General features: G+C 36.6%; 1 protein-coding gene across 2 annotated transcripts in view; it reads left to right on the forward strand.

The window, feature by feature from the left end:
• The window catches only part of LOC110460488 (solute carrier family 23 member 1-like), a 47,230-nt gene that overhangs the window by 11,792 nt on the left and 20,239 nt on the right, over positions 1 to 15,199 (forward strand). Inside the window, exon 1 of one of the 2 annotated variants that reach the window (XM_021513433.1) lies at positions 9,255 to 9,437. The exons of the other annotated variant lie outside the window; for it this stretch is intronic. Coding sequence (XP_021369108.1) covers positions 9,330 to 9,437 — 108 coding nt within the window. The 5' untranslated portion in view covers positions 9,255 to 9,329. Of the gene's footprint in view, positions 1 to 9,254; positions 9,438 to 15,199 lie in introns of those variants that run through there. 2 annotated transcript variants of the gene reach the window in all.

The following is a 15,199-nucleotide window of genomic DNA, read 5'->3' on the forward strand; positions in this document are numbered from 1 at the left end:
CTGTTTCAGCGTGTATAATAAGCGCGCACTGGTCGTGTATTTTCAAATACTCAAACAGCTATAACGTTTTATCTGTAAAACATATCGGCACATTAAGATTTACTAAGTAATATCGCCGTACTTATATAAGTTACAATAAATATCAGCTACAGACGGACGGAAGCCTTTGAGTCGAGTCTTTTGAAGAATAGGATACATCGTCGAAACAATAATATCAGGGTTTTGAAATCGGAGCTTAGCGACAGAAGCTTTCTTATAATTGTATCTAAACATTTATTTTTCAAGTTTATGTTATTATATGAGCGATATCTGCCTCTCTGGTGTATCTGGCTATCTTGGTGTTTAAAGCATTCGACTTCCTGTTGACCTTGAGATATCTTGGTACAGAAAAGAAGATATCTGTTTATCAAGATTTCGAATTTTTATTTCACTCAGACACACATAATATGTGTAACAAGAGGTCATGTATATATAATATAGTTTGAGTGCATGACAGGCAAACATTCTATATCATAGCATAGTACATAATTATATATATACGTGTAGTTACATACAAATAATTCAGTGTTCAACTTATATGAAATGTCACTAGCAAACAAAAGAAAAACTTTTAGAATAGAGACACTAAAGTACTTTTGTTAATTTTTGAACAAAAAAGCTTAATCCTTTTAACAGTTTCATATTAAAAATTGTGAACATTCCTTTCGTTTTATGTTGGTTTGGACTTGTATAAAAATAGGCCGGAATATGTTTTTCCCTTATTTTGACTAAAGTGTCGTTATTACAAGTATATAAGTAATGAAACTGGTCCCCAATACCAGTATTACAAAGTGGGCATATTCTGTCCTGTCTTTGAATTCCCACCCATTTTCCTGTTTCTACTGGAAGCTTAATACTTGAAGTTCTAAATTTGCAGATAGTTTTCCTATCTTTTGCGAATCTTATCAAATCGTCTTCTAAACCAAAGCGATATTTAAATGTAGAGTACAATCGTCCTGTGGATGAGATGTCAATTTTATTAAACCAGGATTGAATAAACTGATCGTGTAAATTATGTATAATTGCAGCTTTTAAATAAGCAATATCGGGCAGACAGGTTTTTTGATGGATCCAAACATAGCTTAGACCTACGCTATCCAGGATATATTTAACATAATTCAACCATTTAAACTCGATTTGCCCATTTTCATGTAATGACTACATCAATATGTACATACGACTAGACAACTTCTTTCCACTCGAGGTAAGTGTATGCCAAAATTTAATCATTCTTAATTTGACATCAACCTCAATAGGGTATCTGCCCGTTTTTCAATATACCATAAAATTACAAGCATTTCTACGTAGACCAAGAATTCGTTTACAGAATTGGAGGTGTATTTTTTCAAGTATACTAACATCCTCATAGCCTCATATTTCTGATGAGTATAGCAAAATTGGAGCAACTAGCGAGTCAAACAATTTGAATTGTAAATAAATGGGTAACGTAACATTTCTTATTTTCCTATATACGGCATATAGCGCATTTTGGGCCTGTTCCGCTAATTGCTATTTTGCCACTACAAACCTTCCATTATAGTGAAATAGAACACCTAAGTAAGGAAAAGAATCTTGAATGTCTAGCTCTTTATCATATAATAGAAATCGATATCTGTTAGTATTCTTTCGTTTAGAAAAGATGACAATTTTTGTCTTCTGTGTGTTTACCGTTAGTTTCCAATTCTCACAATAATCCTGAAAGTTATTTATCATCGATTGTAACCATCTGTTGTCTCTGACATTAACACTGTATCGTCAGAATATAAAATAACAAAAAGTTTTACGTACATGTATACCAATATGATCATGACAAAGTTCATCAATCTTAAGTAAACAATCGACATTTTTTTCCAATAAATAGACGTAACGTCAGATGTTGACGCACATACGAAAAGTCGCGGATTTCGCTACATCAGCGCTATATAAAATCTTAATAAGGATCAAATATATATGTTATTATATACCATCTTATTCAGATTTTTTTTTATCTACCTGAATATTTCATTAGAATATATAAAAGTTTCGAGTGCAACCTAATAATCACCGATATAACGTCAAAATTCGCCATTACTCCAATGTAATGTGTAACATAAACGGGTTACGCGTTTAAATAAATGAATATTTAAAAGTAAAATATGGGCCCATTCTGCAGATGTTTGAATTTTAAAGCTATATAACAATGTTTTCTTGAATAACATGATACTTGAAAGTCGATATCATTTTTGAAAGTTGCAAAAAATACAGGAAACCCACTTGTATCATTTGTGTAATGTTTTTAGTTGTTCAAAATGTGCGTTCATTCGCAATATGATTTCTAGATGAATATGTTATGTCGTTTGCCTGGATTCGGTTTGGTGCAAGTTCTTAATCTATTCAAACAATCTGCAAAAGTTGATAGAAATTAGAGCGACAGTATTTGGGTAATTAAGATATTACTGGGTCTAGCCGTTATGTAACGGTCCGTAAAATGCGACTTTTAAAAAAAAAATACCATATTTGTGACTTTCGAATGAAATGACACATCTGTTTGTTTTAATGAAAAAACATGCATTGGCAAGTTCTCTGACTCAGCTTTTTGAAGCATAACTTAGATATATTGTGTGTCCTAACACCGCTGCACAGCATTGATTTCCCCATGTCTAGCCGTCATGTAACGCTACGTTGTTTGGCGTCGAAAACATTAATTCGAACGTCATTTTCTTGTTTTGTTTATGAACAAAATTTAACATTTTTAGTGAATGTCCTATGGTTGTTTTTTACACGCAATAACAGCCAAAACATGCATACGTATTAATAATATCTCAGGGTTTCATTTTATGTAAATTTTCTAATTATCCGTTTTCAAATTTCAGACATATTGTGTTTGAAGGATGTGGCATTTATTTAACGATTTAGTTTTTCATAATTTTTGCATAAGCAGAGTGAATGAAATAACTGGTTTTAGCGGGAAAAGGTGATATCTTCTTAATGGAGAGACAAAAATATGTATAATATCGGTACTTTAAATTTGAAAACATCCCACAACATTGAGGATAATTTGATGTCGATGGCTTTAATAATAACATGTGGGGAATTGATTTTATTTGCACATATTGGTAAGAAAAAAATCACTACGTGGTGAATGATGACGTTACGTCAATCACTTTAAAGGAAAACGCAGAGAGGGATATCTTATAAAAACATCAATGACTCAGCTCTGTGTATTGGAAGCAAAAGATGACGAAACCGCGTGTAATTTTTTACTATAAAATTGTAAGGAAATGGTTGAATCGTTGTAATAGTTTTCCACATCATCTTAAGGTGTGCAAGATAGGAAATTGACCGTGTAAGACACGTCTTTTTTTGCATATTTCTAAATATAACAAAAACAAATTTTCTACAACTTTGATTTACAGAAAACAGGTACATTCGACACAAAGAAGCATTTTCCATAGGTTAAAAAAGCAGGAATTTTAGAGTAAAAGTATCCCGTATGATGTCACAATGACGTCATTCTCTTTTTGTGACGTAATACTTTGATGCGGATGCTGGTAGTTGGATGCTTGTTCTACATGGGCGCAGCAAGAATATTGGTAGATACTAATAAGCATGCGCTATGTTTTATAATGTGAACACACGAAGACGCGTTGGTGTTTTAATTGTTGAAATTATCTGTAAATTATTTTCAAACATTGAAAGTCACAAGTGGATCAGAATTTGGTACAACTGGTGATAATCGGGAAGCGTAACAACCCCCCCAAACACACACAATATAATCGAATAGTGTCACCTCCTTTCACTATGATTTCAATCCAACCGACTTTTGTCACTCTCCTGTCACAATGATATCAATCCCACCGACTATTGTCACCCTCCTGTCACAATGATATCAATCCCTACGACTATTGTCACCCTTCTGTCACAATGATATCAACCCCACCGACGTTTGTCATATTCCTGCAACATACAGTAGATCAATCCTGCACAGCTATTGTCACCTGCCAGTCACATGGACCAATCCAACTCCCTTGTCACAAATATCAATCCTACTGCCTATTGCTAATCTCCTGTCCTAAACAAAACAAGAACACTAGCACATCATAGCTTAGTGATTACTAGCTGTTGAATGTATTGAAAATGACTGGGAAACTCTTTCCAGACCGTGTGGGAGATGGTAGAAGGCCTATATTTTGACCTGGCGAGGTCAAAGCATCCTCAAAACTCCAGGGTTGACGTTCACTTGCGCTCTCTGTACCCCTGGAATATGTCAAAGCAAAATTGAAGGCACGCGGCTAGCAATTTGATTGGTCTCAGGTAGAAAAAAATTCTGACCAATCGATAGGCAGATACCTGGGCATTTGTAGATTACAAATTTCATGTTTATTGGTTTCCTCAGATACATTACAATGTACAAAATGGAGTACAGAGATGCGACACCCAACTACAAAGTCAGTCAATTTTACCGTTACGCGACCGAGCAATTCTTTTAATGTACATCAAAGTATCAAACTAGTCTTCTCGTCTCATCTATAAGGTGACGCACACTGAGCCTTCAATTTTGTCATGACAAATTCCAGGGTCACAGAGAGCGTAAGTGAGCCTAACCCCTGGAATATCGCAGATGGGGGGTGGGGTGGGGGTAAAGTAACCATTGTTGTACGTTTTGACAGACAGCAGGTTGTACAATTACAAATTACAGTTGAAGGAGGAGAACATTTAGACATTTTAGCCTGTGTGGAAAATGTAATGAGCGAAATTCAATCTTGTATGTGATTTTTCAAATTTATTTATTGGAATGCATGAACAGTGTGATAACTCTGAGGGTAACAACACCAATGTCAATGTATGGCTAAATGACAAATGACATCACGTCATTATACAATGTAACTTATAATCTGAGCGCGCTTTCATTCTCGGACTTCAATCAAATAAAAAATACGGATTATTTTAATATATGCATGTTATTCTATTAATTAATATGTGCTTTATAACTTACATGTACATATCATCGTTGATATTAAGGTAGCAGATGGTACTTATACGGGTAGCGTTATTTTATCACATTTTTCTTTCACTTCTTAACCGGTATCTTTACGTTCAACTCGATCATTGTCAAAATTGGTTACACTTGTCATATACAAACCGTGACCATATGAATGTCAAATAAATAGGCTTTACATATGTCTATTTTCATTCCGATAGCTCTGAAAGCACGTGTTTTACAAAGCCGGCCGTGTGCCACAAACGTCAAACCAGTAACGAAATGACGTTAAAAGTGTGTTACACTGTTGTGCGTCAACATCTGACGTTACGTCATAGTCTTCTAAATCATTTTAAAATAATGCAAATAAAAAAGGCGAGCAATTTTCCCCTTGTTTTAGTCCGACATTGGAAGTGAACATTTCTGACATTTCATTCCCATTTCTCACACAAGATTTCGTGTCAGAATACATGTTAATTAAAATTTAAAATATTTTACCAGTTATGTTACATTTGAGTATTTTTTGCAACAAGCCTATTCGCCACACCGAGTCGAAGGCTTTTCTAAAGTCAACGAATGCAGAATATAGTTTTCTACCGGAGGATAAATATAACTTTGTCAAAACGTGTAAAATAAAAATGTTGTCTAGTGTTGAGTGACCTTTTCTGAAACCTGCTTGTGCGTTACTTATGAGTTCAATTTCATCAGATAGTTTGTATAATCTTGCATTTAAAAATCGACGTAATAACTTTTCCCAAGCATGAGACCAACGTAATAGCCCTGTAATTATCCAACTTTTTGCGATCACCTTTGTTCTTATAGATTGGATTGATTATTCCTGTACTCCAACTTTTCAGTATTATACCAGTGTCCAATATTGTATTAAACATATCAACATACACAGATAACATTGTGTCAACCGTATCAATACCACAAGCTTTGTTATTATTCAAATGTTTTATAGCATGAACAATCTCATCAGTAGTAATTCTATCATTCAAAATATTATCATACAAACATTCATTTACAAGTGGAATTTCAAATTCCTCCTCTGTTTCATTAAGGTTCAATTTTTTAAAATAATTATGTAGTTCGTCTATTGTCAGGTCAACTTTACGACGACCTTAAGGCTTATCAATTCTATTCAAAATGTCCCAGAAGGCCTTTGGTTAAATTTGGAAGCTTTCCTCATTTCATGTTCAATATTTTCTTGGAACTTTTTATAGTTACTATTAATGAGTTTTATGTACTCTCTACCTTTTTTTGTTCATTTTTCCGATTTCTTTGGCTTTTAAAGTTATTGTAATCTCTCTTAGATTCATGAAATTCTTTCCTTTTTATAACACATTCACGGGTAAACCAAGGTTTGTCCTCTTTGGTGAATACTTTTTTCCCATTGTGAACGTTTTTGGTTCCAAAAACTTCTCTTGCTGGGTTCAAAAACAATTCAGCAATGTTATTTACTAAATCGTTTACATCGTCTCGCGATATAATCTCAATTGGAGACTCATGTATATTTTGAATTTTTAAATTAATTTCGTGTAATTTGCCCCTATCGTCCATATGTACTGTAGTTACGAAATCAGTTTGTTTTTCGTTGACCCATTTACCGATTCTCTCAGTAAGATGAACCGGTTCCCCGTTTTTGTATACTGTTTCAGAATATTGAATAGTAAATTTTAGTCTACAGTGCACGTCTGAAATCAAAGGGTCAAAGTCTAAAACTCCAAAGTGACACAAGAGAGGAAAAACATTGGACGACACAATCAAATAATCAACTAAGCTCACATATTTACAAGTATTCTTACTAATGAATCTATCATTGCCGACTCTACCGTTTGCAATGTATAAATTATTATATTTACAAAAATCAAGCAGATTACGATCAAATGCATTTGGTCTTGCTAGGTATTGACTCGTTCTTTGAAGCGGTACCTCAAAACGGGTTAACTCTTTGTAATCATATAAATACTCATGTAAATCGTCATTTTCATGTATATTCAATGTTTCAATTAAATGTTCATCTGGAACGATATAATCGTCACAAGTATTAGTTCTGGCATTAAAATCTCCGATAAGTATAACTTTTTGTCATTTTTGATTAAATTAATCATTTCGCCCTGAATATCTAAGAATGCTTCATTAGAAGCATACCTGGACGTTTCGGGGGGTACATACACACAGCCCACTAATAGAGTGGATATGTTATTACCTGCACGTGCCTCTACCCACTGGACGAACTCGGATGGATATTTTTGAAATGGAAGTAATGATTTATACTTTTCTTTAAATATTATAATTATTCCGCCAGATTTATTTTTTGTGTTAGGTCTGTTTTTAGCTACATAATCATACCCGTTTGGCATTTTAAGAATGTCCAGATTGTCAGTTTTAGTTTCAGCTAATATAACGACGTCGTGAGACTTCACAATATCAGAGAATTCTGGTAACAGGATTTTAGACCCGATACCATAAATGTTAACAAACGTGAATTTTAAGTTCTGTACCTCCTGACCTCTTGTGACGTGATCCTAGTGGTGCTCATTGTTCCGTCCCGGGGGTAGGGCTCCGTTGGGCGGGTTCCTTGGGGGTGGGGCTCTATAGGGTTCCCCATTGACGTATAACGTGTCGTAACTGAGGGTAGCCCTATTGCCACGGCGCTTCTGTTCCCTCATTATTGGGTACAAAACGGCTCGTCTTTGGGCAATTTCAGGAGGTTATTGCCGCTGAACACTGAACACTGAACTCCGGTTTATCTCGCAGCTTGATAGGAGCTTCTTTGAGGACTCGTTCCAAGTCATTGTAGTTGGCAAATTTGGCAATTATGCTACGAGGCTTGCCGTCACGTCACTGTCTCAGGCGGTGTACGTTGTCGAATGATATGCCGTCGGCATTATCTACTTGTAATTGATCCTGAATAAATTATCTAAGAACAGTTAAAGTGTTTTGAATTTGACCCTCATTATCCGGAAAACCCGAGAACAGCAGGTTATATTTCATCGAATGCGTCTTTAGTTTCAGGAAATTTTCTTTCATGTCGTTGTTGTCTTTCCTTAATTATTTTTTTTTCTCCATAGAGCAAAACGTTCCTCTAAATTGTAGTGGTGCTCCTCCTGTTTTTCATTTACACTTTTGTTCTGTTCCGCTATTTGTCGCACCTCTATTTTTTCTTGTTGGAGGTTTCTGATACATTTTTCAAAATTGTTCACTTTTTTCATTCATTTGATCAAGTAGGTCTGGTTTTGGCAGGATTTGGTCCAGCTGTGCAAGTCTCCCATTAAGATCATTCATTATATGCATGACTTGTGGAGGATGTGAGAGAGAAGGAGGAGGAGGCGGCGGTGGGGGTGGCGGCAGTATAGGAGAGCTGTTGAGGTAATGTCCGTGTAATGGAGGGCTACCTCGGTGTACGGGTGTACTATACAGGCTACCTTGAGATATCTTGGTACAGAAAAGAAGATATCTGTTTACCAGGGGATATCTCTGTGTAGTACATTTGTAGTTATCGACTTCCTGTTTACCTAAAGATGTCCAGGTGTAGATAGTGCCCTACTTCCTGTCTACCTAAGGAGGTAAAGGTGGATATAGTTCCCTATAGTTCCATGTGCAGATAATTCCCTACTTCCTGTTTACCTAAGGATGTCCATGTGCAGAAAGTACCCTACTTCCTGTCTACCTAAGGAGGTAAAGGTGGATATAGTTCCCTATAGTTCCATGTGCAGATAATTCCCTACTTCCTGTTTACCTAAGGATGTCCAGGTGTAGATAGTGCCCTACTTCCTGTTTATCTAATGATGTTCCAGTGCACATTGTTCCCTACTTCCTATTTACCTCGGGATACCCAGGTGGAGGAAGTGTCCTACTTCCTGTCTACCTTAAGATATCCAGGTACGGATAGTGCATTTACTTTTTGTTTACCGAAGTGCCCTACTCCCTGTTTACCTAAGAATGTGCAGATGCAGATAGTGCCCTACTTTCTGTTTACCTAAGGATGTGCAGATGCAGATAGTGCCCTACTCCCTGTTAACATAAAGGATGTGCAAGTGCAGATATCACCCCACCTCCTGTTTAATAGGTGATCACTACGTACTTTTGTGGATATATCGTTGAAAGCTCTAAACTGTCATTCAGTATCCTTCCCCTACTCATGATAAAACACACATGCATACTATTCAAATCTGACTGGATACGCCTCACTGCCTTTAACAAATATATAAATAGCTATAGATAGTTTCACATAAAGGAAACACACGGCCTCAGTCATCAGTTTTTGACACAATTTCGGGACGTGAACCGCTTAAAGCGTTGTCACTAAACAACACTCCACACTATGGCGTCTGACGGCAGCGTCGTTCCTCTGTCTATTAAGAAACGAATTATGCACACCGAAGGGAACTCCAATGCTGCGTTCGAAATTTCGGAAACTTCTCCGAAGCTGGTAAGCTTTCTGTACGAGCGTCCTCTTATGTAGTGTAAAATGTTAATGTAACATGCCCCAGGGAACTAAGCGTTACTATGTAATATGTTAGTACGAGATGTTTACAGCCGACAAACATTGCAGGATCGGACAGAATAATTAATGACGTTTTTCGTATGTGTCATAGTTACTGATGTCTTATATTTTGTTTTAACGTTTCTTCGACTTTTATTTTTGTCTTTGGTATCTATCGAGTTTGCATTTAACTTTTGCTCTTGTTTTTTGACACAATTATATGTATTTACATTGTATATATATTTGTATAAATATTATGGCTAAACACCATGTAAACTTACAATCATATACAAATTGCGTTGCATCTTCTCCCGCAAATACTTAAAGTTCCATGTCATATAATGTACCTTAAACCCTTTCAAAATGATAAGTTTGATAAGGTGGCATTATAGCCTTTCATTTTGCTATAATTTCTCCTCCGTAGTCTGTTGTTTTATCGTGTCGAGTTTGAGGTCAGGTTTTTGTTCTTTAGTGTCGACGCTACGGTACACTGTATGAACGCCAACGTCTGGCTATAGACTGGCAACAATCTGTGTTTAAAATATACCTGTCTGTTCTGTTTGTTGTCCATTCATTGATGCTTCAGTTCATCTTAAATAACTTTAAACTTTCGGTCCATAAGTTCACACACATTGCCACGACGACCAATAGCACCGGGGAATTAGTTTAAACCCTATTCTATTCAACATAATATACATAAGTACAGGATTCAGAAAAAAAGTATTTCAATACTTATATGAATCTGTCTCCTTAATTACTGACAAGCGGATACCAACACAACAAAGCTAAACAACATCGTAAGAACTATACATGTAATAAAGGGCAAAACTTGAACCATAAAAGACACAGAGAGAGGGTGGGTCGGTGGGTGAGTGGGGTCTTTAATCGTGACTTAGTGCACTGTAGTTGCTACATACAATAGCATACTATAAGATAAGTGAACCCAACAAAGGTAAAATAAATGTTATAAATCATGACAAAGGTGATGTGTGACTCACTGGGACTTATGTGACAGTAGCACTGTTAATTTGTGAAACGTGTGGTTTTAGAAGTGAAATGTTGGATACAGCGGAAAACGCTTTCGTTCTCATCAATAGATTCATTTGGATCTCCGCACAGAAGCATGTCAAAAGTGTAATTTTCAGGAAAATGTATAAAGCATTCATTTCTTATATCTGTATAACTAGGACAAGAAAGAAGAAAGTGGTCATGTGCCTGTCTACATGAGCATTAAGGACTATCGACAAGGTCACGACTAAACACGTGGGCATTTAAGGAGCTCAGTCTAGCCACAGGGGCACGTTACAAATGTCTGAAATACACACATATGCTATACTGATATGGGTCACAACACACATAAACATACACAAGGGAAGAAGCTTCGTCAGAGCACTACCGGTACCGCCAAATTTCAAATGAAGATTTTCAACACTTACTTTTGTTATTTTTTTCAGCGATCTGCGGCGATAGCTTCGGTTTGAATTGTAATTAAATAATCCATCATGATCAATTGTGTAATCATTCGTCTAATACATCCAATCAAGCACTTTTTCGGGGAATTTGCAGTTTTACCGCCATGATTAACTTGAACCTGACCCGGAAATGACGAGGGCTTTTCGACATGTCTTTATACCATACTGCCAAATACTACGGAAAGTCCCAAGGCCATCCGAGTAGAGTCTAGTCCCGCAGCAAATAATTTTTGGCGCAATTGTTTAAAACATCATGTCTGGCATCGTGTCCTGGTATGTGTTTCACATTTACATAGTCCAATATTTTTGATACGGTAACTTTTAAACGTAAAATGCAAAATACGTACCAGGAAACGATGCGAGACATGATGTTTTATACATTGCGCCAAAAATTATTTGCTGCGTGACTAGACTCTACTCGGGGGGCCTTGGGACTTTCCTTAGTATTTGGCAGTATGGTATAAAGACATGTCGAAAAGCCCTCGTCATTTCCGGGTCAGGTTCAAGTTAATCATGGCGGTAAAACTGCAAATTCCCCGAAAAAGTGCTTGATTGGATGTATTAGACGAATGATTACACAATTGATCATGATGGATTATTTAATTACAATTCAAACCGAAGCTATCGCCGCAGATCGCTGAAAAAAATAACAAAAGTAAGTGTTGAAAATCTTCATTTGAAATTTGGCGGTACCGGTAGTGCTCTGACGAAGCTTCTTCCCTTGTGTATGTTTATGTGTGTTGTGACCCATATCAGTATAGCATATGTGTGTATTTCAGACATTTGTAACGTGCCCCTGTGGTCTAGCGTGCACGTGATGAATCTGGTCGAGCCGTTTTCCATAATTATAATAAGGGGTGACTGTAAGGGAGTGTCTGTGTAGGTAGTTTTTCAGGTTACTTATTGAGGGGTTATTTTTAATATTTGGGGGTAGTGAGTTCCACAGGTCAATAAAAGAAGGAAGAAAATATTTCTTGTAGACGTTAGTCGGGGAATTATGGGGGCCATTCTACATTATCCAAACAAAACAAACTATGCAGTCTTCCATTTCCATATCAAGGTCGGTATAAGTGATTAAAGGTCTATATATAGGTCTGTATATCATCGAGACAAGATTTTAATTTGCGATACTCTGCCGTCTTAAGCGTTCCCATACAAAGTGTGACACTTGTAGGTTATCTGAGATTCGCCCCGAACAAAGGGAGTCAGTCCACACAAACTGTCTCCTCCGAAAGTATCGGAGGGGAGACTCACAGCATGTGTTAAAAAAGGGCCATAAGAATAACCTTGTAGCTGAAATGTATGTCGCTGAAAATACAAACTTTAGCTACAGATATTTTGTTCGTGAACACGTATTTCATGTGTAGCGCATGCCAAAGTTAATTACAGCTATAAATTAAAGGCAACTATTTAACCCCGAGAATACGAAATAAGAAAGAACATATACAAATGATAATATAAAAGTCAATGCAGAATACGAAACAACGTTAACGTTTTTACATCACCTTTAGTCATTTCGTCCATTTTATGATTCAATGAGAACCCATGTCTAAAGAGTTCCGAAACGTCTATAAATAGCAGACGTGTTTTATTAGTACAAGCGTTCAGTTTATGGCAGACGTCGCTGTCCTTCACTTTTATCTAACAAAGTCACAAAGGACGGACCGTTCTTACTGAAAGAAGCTTCATGATTATTAACGAAACAGGTAATTACTCATAGGTATTAAACGTAAGTTTTAGCACGTGCCGTAACACACGTCACCTTTCAGCTTGAAAACTTTATTGAAGAAGTGAGGCAAAACATCATTTACTATAAAACTTAAATCGGTGGTTATTGACATTTACGACGCACTGTGAGAATATAATGGATGTCTAGCTACGCAATTCCAACTGACTTCTAAATAGCGTCACACTCTGTGTGTATGCATAGCACTTGGGTTTGTTTTCGTTTTATTTTTTAATTCTACTCTTACAATCTTTTCAAAATACTGTAACCAAAATCTCAACTATTTAATTCTTGTATAGAAGATGAAAAAGAACCTGACGTGTAGGGTAGCAAAAACATATGATAATTTTATAAGATTGAGTTTATTGTTGTAGAATCCGAACCAATATGTCATACTGTAAACGCCTAGAAAAACATTAATTTTGTTTTATTGGTGCTTATTGAAAATACCCACTTGTCCGTCGAGGTTTGCAGGCCCTCTCCTGATTCGGAAAATATATGTAACACTTGGAAACAACAGACAACCCATTTCGAAATTAACAAGTGATGCAGGTGTTTAGATTAAAATGAGATGTAGACAAAGACTATCACGTTTAAATCGGAGCAGCGCTGCCACTGTAGATTCAAAAGACTAGACGTGTTTACATCTCAATGTAGATCCAACAGACACGTTACCTCCCTGTATCAGACAGCCGCTCTGTTGTCAATGCATCGTGTTACGGTTGACATACGATCTTAAAAGCCTACCCGTAAGCGCAAGTTTCATTGTAAATAATGCAGTCACTTGTAGGTCCCTTTATCGGGATTTCCTGTATACTTAACGTCGTGAAATTCTAAATAAGTGTTATTCACCATTATTTTCGCTTTTCAAAGGATATGTAATTGATATGAACCGATCTATTTTAACCGGTTACAGTAAACAAGTTGTTATGACATTTTGTTAAATGACAACACTTGGTTACATAGTTTGTATTTAAGGATCCCTGTTCCACTGAGGGAAACACAAGAGAGTTCCACTGTACTTTTCGTACAAAGAGTAGCCTCCCTTTAGTTTCGTGTTGCATGTATATATAAATGTAGTGCGGTTTGGTCAGGAGGAAGATCAGTTGGTTAGAGCAAGAGTAATGCTCGGAGCTCCCGGATTCGAATCCTGGTATTCGTTACAAATTCTTCCACATCGTGTAACACAGTCGTTGACTTTTGGTTCTTGCTTCAACTTTCTTATTTTCTGAAAAAAATCCGTAAGGTATGTGCTTTTCTTTCCAGAACAGATATATCAAAGCTATGGTCATGTCTTTCAAAAGTTCTCATTTAATAATGATTTTTTTTCGGTAGTGGTACGTGGATCATTAAGATGTTACACTAGCTTACAGTTTCGTCACACTATTACTCATCCAACATGTCCTCATTTTCTTCTCTCTCCTCTTATATATGTTACTGCTGTCGTACAAGGTAGTCGTACCGCATACATCCTGCCATAGCCAATCAAGTTGATCCACTATTCAGCCACCATCAACCCGGTTTTCCCACTTACCAGCCACCGCCAATCTAGTTGTCTGACTATCAAGCCACCGCCAACCCAGTTGTCCGACTATCAAGCCACCACCAACCCAGTTGTCCAACTTTCCAGTCATCACCAATCCAGTTATCTTGCTAACCGGCAACCACCAATCCGGTTGTCAAACTATCCAGCCACCACCAATCCAGTTATCTCGCTAACCGGTAACCACCAATCCGGTTGTCCCACTATTCACCAACCCTTTTGTCCCAGTTTCCACGGGGATATATTTACGAGAAAAAATCCTGTACTGAGCTATATGTATAAGTGTTTTGCACATAGAAAAAAGTGTGTAACATAAACGCATACACTGTATATACATGTTTGAGGCAACTGATGTAATCCACCTGCTGTGGTGTCTGTCCTGCCTTCTGCTAACACTTAAATTAATAACTTGATCCTACTGTAACAAAAAGAAATATCTGTCCTTTATTTTCTTCGGCGTTGTTACTCTATGTACCTAGAGTTAGTTGTTTTGTTGAAGGGATTTAAGCAAAACGACGCTTTAAAATGGCTTTCAAGGGATTATCTAAGGGTCACCTTGGAAACGATTTGATGTAGCCTGAAACTAAAAAGAAAAGTCATTACTTACCTTTTATTGGATGAATTTAAATGTATGTATCATATGTCTTAAAGCTGTTGAGACATCTACAATGCAGTTTTGATGGCAGTAAGTATGACGCGACTAAAGCCTATCAAAACAATCAAAACGTTGTTTGGAACTCAAGGTCAAGGCCGTACAACTGGTGTTACGTGTTCTCATTGGTCATGCTGCGTTAGGTATGATTATCTGCAGTATTGGAAAGTTATATTCATAAATAGTTTAAGTAATATGAACAAATAACAATAATTTGAGACCATGGCTTGATATTTTTGCTGAAACATAAATATATATTCGCGAAATGATATTAGTTCACTTTCAGGACGCAATGTTGTTCTTGTGAGGAAACCA

Source organism: Mizuhopecten yessoensis, unplaced genomic scaffold (assembly GCF_002113885.1).
Source record: "Mizuhopecten yessoensis strain PY_sf001 unplaced genomic scaffold, ASM211388v2 scaffold10409, whole genome shotgun sequence".
Lineage (NCBI taxonomy): Eukaryota > Metazoa > Mollusca > Bivalvia > Pectinida > Pectinidae > Mizuhopecten > Mizuhopecten yessoensis.